Source organism: Osmerus mordax, chromosome 1 (genome assembly GCF_038355195.1).
Source record: "Osmerus mordax isolate fOsmMor3 chromosome 1, fOsmMor3.pri, whole genome shotgun sequence".
Classification (NCBI taxonomy): domain Eukaryota; kingdom Metazoa; phylum Chordata; class Actinopteri; order Osmeriformes; family Osmeridae; genus Osmerus; species Osmerus mordax.
The window spans coordinates 24,112,982-24,125,289 of record NC_090050.1 but is presented as its reverse complement, the minus strand read 5'-3'; the positions used below and the strand labels follow the sequence as shown (position 1 = coordinate 24,125,289).

The window sequence follows — 12,308 nt, the reverse complement described above, 5'->3', positions numbered from 1 at the left end:
CGCATGCGCAGCAATCAGAGACCGTCCAACCCTCCTGTCAGACTGAAGCTAGCGTTAGTGAACGACAACAAGCTAACGACGTCAGCCCTGCAACCAGCCTGAGATACACTATTCTGCAGCGCTGTGTTCAGACAGCCGAGCGACACCTGAAACAATTGTGGAAAGTCAGCTGTAATTTATATAGTTACATCCACTGGCTTCGTTCCTGCACCCTCAACAATGGCTGATCCTAAATACGCCAATTTGCCAGGAATCGTAAGTGGCTAAACAAAGCTAGTTAGCACGATGAACTAGATAGCTGGCTAGCTGCAGATAACGGACTCCCTAGTGAGAGCTAACTGACATATTTGGCTAATTATGTAATGCAGCGATTTGATTAAATATTTAGCATAAAAGTATGTATTTCACGACTGCAATGAAAAAAGTTTGTTTGATTTTTAGCTAATCGTTGTGATTAAACACCAGAATGTGAAATAGCAAAGCTAACTTGAAGCTAACTTGCTAGGTGTGCCAGCTCAGCTGATACAGAACTGGCGGAGCCGACGTCATCATCCTGTGTTAGCGTTAGCTTGATAGCTAGCAAAGGCCGGTGATACGGGGCGTTGGCCAATTGATAGAAAGCTTTAGCTAATGAAAATGTATTGGAAATCAAATATTGCCGGTTGTGTGATAACCAAACTGTAGTTATCTGTATAACGTATTTTTGTATTTATGCTGGTGGCAGAGCTAACGTGAACTAGCTACAGTAGCCTACAGCTACCTATGTTGTTGGCATTGCTAGCTGCTCCGCTCTAACGTTAGCTACTTGCCTGGTAGTAGGATACATAAATGTCATCGTTGCTGCGCCTACAGAGGTAAGCATGTTATTAAATTACGTTTTATTTCCTCAGGCCTCAAACGAGCCCGATGTGTATGAGACCAGCGACCTTCCAGAGGATGACCAGGCACAGTTTGAGTCGGTGAGTGAGAATAACAAACACGGGTTTTCGAACCTGAGTACCAGATCGCTTTTACTCCCCACCCAGTCATTATATAGGACCCTAGCACTTACATATAGGGCAGAAAGACGCTACCATCTTGTCTTAGTTCCCAGTGATGCCCCCCAAGTGACACCCCTGCCAGCCCAACTCAGTTATTAATGTTGCTGTACATGTGTTAACTGACTCACACTCCCAATCCTAACTGGCCTCTTCCCTCCCCTGTCCTGTATCCCTCCCCACCCCTGTATCTCTCCCCTCCCCACCCCTGTATCTCTCCCCTCCCCACCCCTGTATCTCTCCCCTCCCCATGCCTGTATATCTCCCCTGTATCCCTCCCCATCTGTGTATCCATCCCCTGTCCTGTATCTCCCCCTCCCCTTGTACCCCTGTCCTCCCCTGTGTTCCTCACCCTCCTTGCTCCCCACCCATGGCTCTTGTACTGACTCCTCCTGGGATTCTAGTTTGTACAAGTAAGAGGTTCTCTTTATGTCTGCATCAGTGCAGAATCTGCATGGGGTGACCCTGCTCCCTGTCCTCTGCCGACTCAAACACCCATGTGTGGCTCTGCTCTTTCTCCCAGGGATCAAATCATAGATTTATATTTATGATTGTTTTGATGTGGAATTGATGGGTCCTTTTTTCTCAAGTGTTTCTTAAAATGTTTTTTTTTTTAAAGAGGGGTGGATCTTATAGTGGATTGTTGAAAGCCTGGTTAAGACTAAAAGACATGTAGACAGCACAGGTGTGTGTGTGTGCCTTTAGTCTGTAGACGTCACCAGAGGGGGGTTCTTCCTAACCACGTTTCGGTCCAGCCTCCATGTGTTCTAACAGCTGCTGCCTAGCTAACGATCTCCACTCTCACTACTCACCCTTCTGCCTGCCAGGCGGCCCAGTAACCCATCTAACCCATGACCAGACACCTGCATGTCTCAAGGCTGTCGCCCTTCTGGAACAAATGTGTTTTCCTGCTCACTCTGAGAGAAAGATGAGCTATCAGTGAACCAGCTGCCCGTCCCTGTTTCCTAGTCGACCACAGACACTCAGAAACCTCCTCTCCTCCTCCTTCCCTCCCCTCGTCATGAACACTTCTCCCAGACTAACAGGAGGAGGGGAGGTTTTCCAGGAAGGCTTACAGTATGCCTCTCATGTATCCTCCTCAAAGAACTTACTCTCCTCCTTCCCTTCCTGTCCTTCTCCCCTCCTCCTCCCATTCGCCTCCTCTCCCTCTTTTCTCCTCTCCTTCCTCCTTTCCCTCCCCCCTTCCTCTCATGCATACTCCTCAATGACGACATCAGACAGTCAGTCTTGCTGCTGATATGTCCTAGACCCCAGGGCGAGGGAGGGAGGGAGGGAGGGAAGGATAGAGGGAGGGGATCTGAAAGTGAATATCTCCAGTGTTTCTTTGGGATCTCCCTGCCTTCCCCTGCGGTGCTGCCTGGCATGTGATAACCACATTAATCTGTGTTTCTCTCTCTCCCTCCCTTCTTCTCCCTGTGCTCTGCCTCTCTTCTCTCTAACTCTCTTTGGAAACCCAAGGAGCTGGTAAGAGCCTGACTAACACCTCCTCCTCCACCCCCCACCCCCTCCTCCTCCTCACATCAGCTCAGCTGGCAGTGATTGTTTGCATGCTCTGTTCTGCGTTTGTCTGTGTGTGTGTTTGTACATGTCTGCCTTTTGTCATCCCTCCATCCCTCCGTCTGTCTGTCTGTCTGGTTAATGCTTTTCCACCCTTATGTAAATCGGTCATTGAAAGCTGAAGAGATCACCCTGGTTCTAGAACCAGAAATAACATGAACATGGTAGAGATCCTGGTTCTAGAATCAGAAAAATTTACATGAACATGTTAGAGATCCTGGTTCTAGAACCAGAAACGTACTGTGTGTGTGTGTGTGTAAGAGAAAGAGAGAAAGTGTGTGTGACATTAAAAAAGCGTCTGTTGATTAGGCGCTTACATGGGCATTCTGTCCCCTGTAGTGAACCAGGTCCAGCCCTAACCCAGCCTTATCCCTCACCTAGCCCTGTCCCTTACACTAGCCCTGTCCCTAACCCTCACACTAACGCTGTCCCTCACCTAGCCCTGTCCCTAACCCTCACACTAGCCCTGTCCCTCACCTAGCCCTGTCCCTCACCTAGCCCTGTCCCTTACACTAGCCCTGTCCCTAACCCTCACACTAACGCTGTCCCTCACCTAGCCCTGTCCCTAACCCTCACACTAGCCCTGTCCCTCACCTAGCCCTGTCCCTCACCTAGCCCTGTCCCTTACACTAGCCCTGTCCCTAACCCTCACACTAACGCTGTCCCTCACCTAGCCCTGTCCCTAACCCTCACACTAGCCCTGTCCCTCACCTAGCCCTGTCCCTCACCTAGCCCTGTCCCTTACACTAGCCCTGTCCCTTACACTAGCCCTGTCCCTAACCCTCACATTATCCCTGTCCCTAGCCCTGTCCCTCACCTAGCCCTGTCCCTTACACTAGCCCTGTCCCTAACCCTCACATTATCCCTGTCCCTCACCTAGCCCTGTCCCTTACACTAGCCCTGTCCCTTACACTAGCCCTGTCCCTAACCCTCACCCTAACCAGCCCTCATCCAAGCTACTACAGGGGACAGATCACCCATTAAGAGAACTCCACACAAATCACCATCAATCTACAAATCGAATGATCTCAACCAAACGACACCTGGTCATATCCTGATGCCCCCTCTCCAGCCCTCTCTACTGCCCTCAGCTACGGAGGCCCTCTGGGTGCAGTCTCAGGGTCCAGCCTGGTTACAGCAGCTGATCTGTGGGCATCTGTGAAGCCCTCTGGGAGAGAGGAAAGGCCATGCGAAGAGAATTAGATTTGATAATGTAGCTAATCACAAAAATTGGATTTAGAGATTAAAGTGTCTATTCACTGTCTGTTTTCATAACACTTAAAACCGTGAAGCCCTCTGAAATTGCCTGTGAAAAGGGGCTGTGTAAAACAGATTAGTGTTGAGCCCTCCGCATGTCCAGCCGTGCTCTGCCAGCAGGAGAGCTGCAGTACCCAGATCAGCCCTCCTCTCCAGAAACAGCCGTGCTTCACTCACATGCTCCTGATTCAGGGTTAACATCAGTTCTGTTAACTAAAAAAAATAATAATCTTGTAGTAGAAAGTAATATATTGTTTTTATGTATATTCACCGATAGTCTTGTGGCACTGTGTGCTCCAGTCAGTGTGGTGAAGACAGGAGGGGTGTGGTCAGGGTGAGTGACCATGCAGGTGAGAGGAGGGGTGTGGTCAGGGTGAGTGACCATGCAGGTGAGAGGAGGGGTGTGGTCAGGGTGAGTGACCATGCAGGTGAGAGGAGGGGTGTGGTCAGGGTGAGTGACCATGCAGGTGAGAGGAGGGGTGTGGTCAGGGTGAGTGACGTCCCCTTGTCCCCACAGGAAGAGCTGTGCAGTGACAGTGTGGAGAGGATCGTGGTCAATCCCAATGCAGCGTACGACAAGTTCAAGGACAAGAGGGTCAGCACCAAGGGACTGGGTCAGTACCAGCCTCTGGACCACCACAGCCATGGAACACTGTTCTGCACTGTACTATGCAATACTGGAGTTGAAATGAGATTGTTTTCACCAAGCCTTTGTGTAACTGTGCCTGGTAAATACAGACCGCTTCACTTAGTCTGGAAACCCGCTGTATGGGACAGGCCCCAGGAAGAGATTCTGTGTTTGAGTAAAAGCGTGTGGTCTTCCTCCTCCTGCAGACTTCTCAGACCGCATCACCAGGAGCAGGAGGGTGGGATACGAGTCTGGGGAGTTTGAGATTGTGAGTCGTCTCTGATCTGTCTGATTTCATCACCATCATCAGCTGTCCAGGCTCCCTGTGTTGACTTGAGGCTAATTGTTATTCCTCTGTGTGTGTCTGTTTCTGAGTGTATTGTGTGTGTGTGTGTGTGCGCGTGTGTTATCTGTGTGTGTGTCTGTGTGTGTGTGTGTGTTATCTGTGTGTGTGTCTGTGTGTGTGTGTGTGTGTGTGTGTGTGTGTGTGTGTAGCTGGCGGAGGGTTGTGGGCTGAAGGAGACCCCCCAGCAGAAGTACCAGCGTCTGGTCAACGAGATCCAGGAACTCAGCCAGGAGGTGGAGAACATCCAGGTCAGCACTTCCTGTCGTCTGACCACTTCCTGTCTGTCTGCTCTGTAGTCTGATCACTTCCTGTCGGTTTGCTCTGTGATCTGAGAAAAATTCTCCTGGTTGTGTTCAAATCAGCCTGGTCTGACTTTCCTGTTAAATATGTTGAGGTGATGGAGGAGACTAAACTGTCCTTACTGTGTGTGTACATGTACATGTGTGTGTGTGTACATGTACATGTGTGTCTCCTCCAGGCCACCACTAAAGAGAGCAGTGCAGAGGAGAAGCTGACCCCGGGTGTTCTGGCCCAGCAGGCCGCCCGGCTGAAGCAGCAGCTGGTGTCCGCTCACCTGGACTCCTTGCTGGGACCCCAGGCTCACATCAACCTGGCCGACCCCGACGGAGCACTGGCCAAGTAGGGGGGAGGGAGAGGGTGGAGAGAGGCATGTTTGGTGGGGGTTTACATGCTGACGTTTATGACTGCAGGAGGAATAGGTTTAGGAGGAGGTTGTTAGCATATATAGGGAGTCAGTTGGCTGAGCGGTGAGGGAGTCGGGCTAGTAATACGAAGGTTGCCAGTTCGATTCTCGGTCATGCCAACTGACGTTGTGTCCTTGGGTAAGGCACTTCACCCTACTTGCCTCGGGGGAATGTCCCTGTACTTACTGTAAGTCGCTCTGGATAAGAGCGTCTGCTAAATGACTAAATGTAAATGTAAATATTTGAGAGGATGAATGATAAATGTGTTCAGGTGATGGTGATCAGGTGTGAGGCGTAGGAGCAGGAGCCTAAACTCATCCCTGCTTGTGTGTGTGCGTGTCAGGCGCCTGCTGACCCAGCTGGAGGCGGCGAGGGGGTGTCGTGTGGGGGGGCCAGGGGAGGCCAAGGCCCCGGCAGCACGGGGGCCAGATGGGGTGGTCCTGTACGAGCTCCACAGCCGGCCAGAGCAGGAGAAGTTCACAGAGTCTGCCAAGGTGAGGGGGGGTGGGTGTCCTGGGGGGGTAGGGAGAGCCTGGGGGGGTCCCAGCAAGGGGTGGAGGGGGGTCTTGGGGGGGGGTCCTGGGGGGGCAAATCGAGCCTGGGAGGGTGAGTCACTGAGTTGTTTTTATTGCTAGTCTCCCTAGTCCTGTCTGCCTGTGTTTTTGTGTGCTTGTGTGTGTTCCTTTGTTTCTGTGTGTGTGTGAGACATGTTAGGTGTGTGTGTGTGAGATATGCTAGGTGTGTGTGTGTGTGTGTGTGTGTGTGAGAGAGAGAGATGCTAGGTGTGTGTGTGTGTGAGATATGCTAGGTGTGTGTGTTTCTAACACGATTGTTCCTCCCAGATGGCAGAGCTGGAGAAACGTCTAGCTGAGCTGGAGACTGCTGTTGGCTCCGGATCAGACAAACAGGTACACACACACACACGTACCGTCACTCACACGTTCAGACAACAGTGGCACACACACACAAACCAGGAAACACATACAAGCACTGTCACACACACACACACAAAGGTGCTAATACTGACACACACACAGGTCATTTCAAAGACACACACTGACTAACACACACACACACACACACAGAGTACTGTCTGACTGTGTGTGTGTTTGCAGGGCCCTCTCAGTACTGGAGTTCAAGGAGCCAGCCTGATGGTATGTTGGTGAAACCTGCTACTAGTTAGCTTCTTAACTAAGTGATTGAAATAAGCCAGCTAGTTAGCTACCATGTTACCCTAACCCTACTGGAATCAACAGCAAACTACCGTATTTTTCAGAAATAAAACCGCGGCTTGTACCCCGATTTTACAGTTTTCTTGTGGTTGTATGGCTTATATTTCGAAGCGGCTTATAGCCCGGTTTTAGAACAAAAAAGTGGCTTAGTCCCAAGATCTTTACAGACCTTGCAGCTAATTTAATGCTCAACACAGGAACGGGGGCTTATTGAAAGAGGAATTATTTACTGTGTCGTCTCAGTTACACTATTAGGGCTTGGAATTACAGTGACTGAGGCAAATGGCTAGTAGAACATAACATTTCATAATAATTTCTGTAAATAAAACAGCTGCAAGACCCAGTGAAATGTTATATACAGCTAGCAAACCAACATTAGCTAGCATCGCAAACGACATTGGCTAATTCAACTTCGGTAGGCTATCCTCAGGATTTGCAAGCTAGCTAAACTATATACATTTGCAAGCTAGCTATACTATATCTAAAATAATTTTGTAAACATAACAATGGATTTTTCCACGCATGGACATACTATCCACAACCGAAGTGTGTTACAGCATGCTGTAAGATCGCCTATAGCCTACTCGTGCATTGCTTGGTATCATTGTTCCCGTATCAAGTGCGGAATATATTTCAGTGCGGGTTAAAATCCGATTTACAAACACAAAGCTCCCATTCTGGTGGGGTGCCGGTAATAGAAAATGCGACTTGTTTTTCCGAAAAAATACGGTAGTTAGCTATTTAACTAAACTCTGTCTCACTTAGCCAAACCCTGTCTCACTTAGCCAAACCCTGTCTCACTTAGCCAAACCCTGTCTCACTTAGCCAAACCCTGTCTCACTTAGCCAAACCCTGTCTCACTTAGCCAAACCCTGTCTCACTTAGCCAAACCCTGTCTCACTTACCCAAACCCTGTCTCACTTACCCAAACCCTGTCCCACTTACCCAAACCCTGTCTCACTTAGCCAAACCCTGTCCCACTTACCCAAACCCTGTCTCACTTAGCCAAACCCTGTCTCACTTAGCCAAACTCTGTCTCACTTAGCCAAACTCTGTCTCACTTAGCCAAACCCTGTCTCACTTAGCCAAACCCTGTCTCACTTACCCAAACCCTGTCTCACTTACCCAAACCCTGTCTCACTTACCCAAACCCTGTCCCACTTAGCCAAACCCTGTCTCACTTAGCCAAACCCTGTCTCACTTAGCCAAACCCTGTCTCACTTACCCAAACCCTGTCCCACTTAGCCAAACCCTGTCTCACTTAGCCAAACCCCTGTCTCACTTACTTTTTAGTTTGTTGGTTCTCCCTCATAGTAGTGACTTGTCATCATCGTGTGTGTGTGTGTGACATTGTGTGTGTGTGTGTGTGTGACATTGTGTGTGTGTGTATCAGGACACCATGGAGCTGCTGCAGGCCCGGGTCAGTGCTCTGGACTCGGCCACTCTGGACCAGGTGGAGGCCAGACTGCAGGTAAGTGCCTGCGCCCCCTCATGGACACACAGGGTATTACACACAACACAAGCGCGCCCTCATGGACACACAGGGTATTACACACAACACCAGCGCCCCCTCATGGACACACAGGGTATTACACACAACACAAGCGCGCCCTCATGGACACACAGGGTATTACACACAACACTATCACCCCCTCATGGACACACAGAGTATTACACACAACACAAGCGCGCCCTCATGGACACACAGGGTATTACACACAACACCAGCGCCCCCTCATGGACACACAGGGTATTACACACAACACTATCACCCCCTCAAGGACACACAGGGTATTACACACAACACAAGCGCGCCCTCATGGACACACAGGGTATTACACACAACACCAGTGCCCCCTCATGGACACACAGGGTATTACTCACAACACCAGCGCCCCCTCATGGACACACAGGGTATTACACACAACACCAGCGCCCCCTCATGGACACAGGGTGTACACCACCCCAGTCACCACCACTGCGAACACTAGAGGGCTGTGTTCTGCAGCCCTCGTGGGTAACTGTTTCTGTCTCACTGGCTCTTCTTTGTTGCCAGAGCGTTCTGGGGAAGATGAACGAGATCGCCAAGCACAAGGCTGCCATCGAGGACGCTGACACCCAGAACAAGGTTGGTACCACACTAGTGTTACTATAGTAACAGAGTTCCTGTGCACACGGCTGGCAGTAGCAGGGCTCAATGACTGTCTCTGTGCAGGTCAGAGTTCAGCCTGACCCTAACCTTTGTGCAGGTTAGAGTTCAGCCTGACCCTAACCTCTGTGCAGGTCAGAGTTCAGCCTGACCCTAACCTCTGTGCAGGTCAGAGTTCAGCCTGACCCTAACCTCTGGACAGGTCAGAGTTCAGCCTGACCCTAACCTTTGTGCAGGTCAGAGTTCAGCCTAACCCTAAGCTTTGTGCAGGTCAGAGTTCAGCCTGACCCTAACCTCTTTGCATATCAGAGTTCAGCCTAACCTTGTCCTTTGTGCAGGTCAGAGTTCAGCCTGACCCTAACCTCTGTGCAGGTCAGAGTTCAGCCTGACCCTAACCTCTGTGCAGATCAGAGTTCAGCCTAACCTTGTCCTTTGTGCAGGTTAGAGTTCAGCCTGACCCTAACCTCTGTGCAGGTCAGAGTTCAGCCTGACCCTAACCTCTGTGCAGGTCAGAGTTCAGCCTGACCCTAACCTCTGTGCAGGTCAGAGTTCAGCCTGACCCTAACCTCTGGACAGGTCAGAGTTCAGCCTGACCCTAACCTTTGTGCAGGTCAGAGTTCAGCCTAACCCTAAGCTTTGTGCAGGTGTCCCAGTTGTACGACACGGTCCAGAAGTGGGACGCCATGGCAACCTCCCTCCCTCAGGTGGTCCAGAGGCTCATTGCTGTCAAAGAGCTGCACGAGCAAGGTACCTGAAATACACACTACTATACAAGTAAGGTGCCAGAAATACACACTACTGTACAAGTAAGGTACCTGAAATACACACTACTGTACAAGTAAGGTACCTGAAATACACACTAATGTACAAGTAAGGTACCTAATGTATAGATAGTAGAGTATATATGAGTATAGATAGTATATATGAGCAAGCTGCTTATATTCTGCCCTCACTCTCTACTATCCTCCTCTCTCCATCCTCCCTCCCTCCTCCCTCTCTCCATTCTCTCTCCATCCTCTCTCCATCCTCCCTCTCTCTCTCTCCATTCTCTCTCCATCCTCTCTCCATCCTCCCTCTCTCTCTCCATTCTCTCTCTCTATCCATCCTCCCTCTCCATCCTCCCTCTCTCTCGCTTCTCTCTCTCTCTTTCTCCCTCTCTCTCTCTCTCTCTCCATCCTCCCTCTTTCTCTCCATCCTCCCTCTCTCTGTCTCCATCCTTCCTCTCTCTGTCTCCATCCTTCCTCTCTCTGTCTCCATCCTTCCTCTCTCTCTCACTCTCACTCTCACTCTCTCCCTCCTCCCTCTCTCTCTCTCTCCATCCTCCCTCTCTCCATTCTCCCTCTATCTCTCCCTCTCTCCATTCTCCCTCCTCCGTCTCTCTCTCTCTCCATCCTCTCTCTCTCTCCCTCCTCCCTCTCTCTGTCTCCAGCCATGCAGTTTGGCCAGCTGCTGACCCACCTGGACACGACTCAGCAGATGATCAACAACTCTCTGAAGGACAACGGCACACTGCTGACTCAGGTGAGACTGCTGCCTATTGGTCAGCCTGGCCAGGTGAGAGCTGCCTATTGGTCGGTCTGGCGAGGTGAGCCAGCTGCCTATTGGTCAGACTGGCTGTATAAATCAACTATGTAGACATAAATCCACTTAATAGTTAAATTTGACTAATCTGATCCACCGTAATACATTGTTGGCCAAAGTTGGCCCCATGTCAATATCTATGACCAACTGTCTTCTGTGAAATCCTCCTCCGCCCCCCCCTGCCTCTGCCCCCCTGCCTCTGCCCCCCTGCCTCCGCCCCCCTGACTCCTCCCCCCTGACTCCACCCCTCTGCCCCCAGGTCCAGCACACCATGAAGGAGAACCTGCAGTCCGTCCAGGAGAACTTCTCTGCTCTGGACCAGAGGATGAAGAAGCTGTCCAAGTAACTGTGTCTCCAGTCCACCAGGAGAGAGGAGCAGTAGCCTCCTTCTCCTCCGCCTTGGTCACCAAGAGGAGATATGAACGTTTGGAAGTTAACGGGGGGGGGGGGGGGGGGGGGGGGTTGATCAAAAACAGAGACCAAATGTTCTTATTATTAAAGCTACACCCTCCCTCCTTTTCGATTTGATATCCACCCGTCGATGCGTCGCTCTCTCACTATACTGTAAACACGCCTCTTCTGTTCCCCTCATGCTTGTTTTAGTCTGCGTTCCCCTGAGGCTCCTCCCACTTCCTGCCCATGCCCCGCCCCTCCCCTGACCCCCCCGCCTCGTGTGTTCAGAGGACGGAGAGGCTGAAGGAGAGGCTGAAGGAGAGGCTGAAGGAGAGGCTGCTCTCTCACACTGGAGCGAGACTGTCTTGTCTGTCACCATGCACAAACGCCAACACCTGCTCTCTCAGACCGAGAGTCTTAGGCTGTCTTGTGTTCCTGGACGGTGTGTCAGGGCTTGTAAATACGCCTGCGTACCTTAAATGTGTCACTTGGTCTCTTGTATCTAATGTATTATTATGACTGGGAGGGGGAACACCACAGGAAAACTTTTAATCTGCGTTGTCGGACTGTGTTGGAGCACTGTGGAAATGAAATAAAACATGCTTTAAACAACTCGGTTTGTCCTCGTTTCAGATGAGAGAGACGGAGAGGAAGAGGAAAATCTTAAAATACGGTCTGAAGCGATACGCTACATACACCTGTAGAGAAAAAAAAGAAACATTTGAGCACTCTTAAAATACAAAACATGGTATCAACCTTCTTTTGAATAGCTGTTTACCAGTCGACAAAGGCTTTCATTAGCTTCGCCCGAGGCAGAGATCCATTCATGTTTGATGCGAGTGTAGCGTATTGAGCCTGTCTAAAGCGCCCACACACCCCCATGACGGCACACAGAGGGTCCACATGACTGGGATGGATCGAACTGCGGTCTAGGTGGAGGCCGATCTTCCTGCAGTGCTTCTACATGGCCACTAGATGGCACTGCAGCACCGTACGAAACACGAAAGCTGCATGAGCGGTGACTGACAGGAGGCAGGATGAGCTGGACTGGACCCTGAGATGTTTAATCACACACGGACCCAAGTTCAAATGAGTAAAGGTCGTTTGTGGTTAATCTGTGCTTGGTGAACACAGACCATTCGTCTACTACACTGACTGCTTCCTATCCTTTCTACTTTCTAAATGTACCATTGGTACATCGCTTTGGATAATATTGTCCGCTAAGTAAAGGTATCTTTCTATTACGTTCCTACCAGAAGTCTAGGCTGCAGTTATTGGATATACCTTGTGTATCGAGACTGGTTATGAAACTTCTCCCACCGCAAAACACTGTAGCCAGACTAATTCTAGACATGCAGGTGACAACAGACAGATTAAGATTACACTCCTAATAGAGATTCTCC

General features: G+C 50.3%; 1 protein-coding gene across 1 annotated transcript; it reads left to right on the top strand.

The window, feature by feature from the left end:
- Positions 1 to 52: 52 nt before the first annotated feature.
- On the top strand, positions 53 to 11,517 carry dctn2 (dynactin 2 (p50)). Its single transcript, XM_067234653.1, has 14 exons — positions 53 to 255; positions 891 to 959; positions 4,390 to 4,486; positions 4,707 to 4,768; positions 4,996 to 5,094; positions 5,325 to 5,485; positions 5,894 to 6,044; positions 6,393 to 6,458; positions 6,666 to 6,704; positions 8,176 to 8,253; positions 8,839 to 8,910; positions 9,576 to 9,678; positions 10,361 to 10,452; positions 10,772 to 11,517. The coding sequence occupies exons 1-14, from the start codon at positions 220 to 222 to the stop codon at positions 10,856 to 10,858; spliced, it is 1,212 nt and encodes a 403-aa protein (XP_067090754.1). The 5' UTR covers positions 53 to 219; the 3' UTR covers positions 10,859 to 11,517.
- Positions 11,518 to 12,308: the final 791 nt, after the last annotated feature.

Excerpts from the sequence above, each read along its gene's own strand:
- dctn2 (XM_067234653.1), top strand. The coding sequence starts at position 220 with ATGGCTGATCCTAAATACGCCAATTTGCCAGGAATC. Across the intron at positions 5,486-5,893 it reads CCCGACGGAGCACTGGCCAA|GCGCCTGCTGACCCAGCTGG; the intron begins GTAGGGGGGAGG and ends TGTGCGTGTCAG. Across the intron at positions 6,045-6,392 it reads AGTTCACAGAGTCTGCCAAG|ATGGCAGAGCTGGAGAAACG; the intron begins GTGAGGGGGGGT and ends TGTTCCTCCCAG.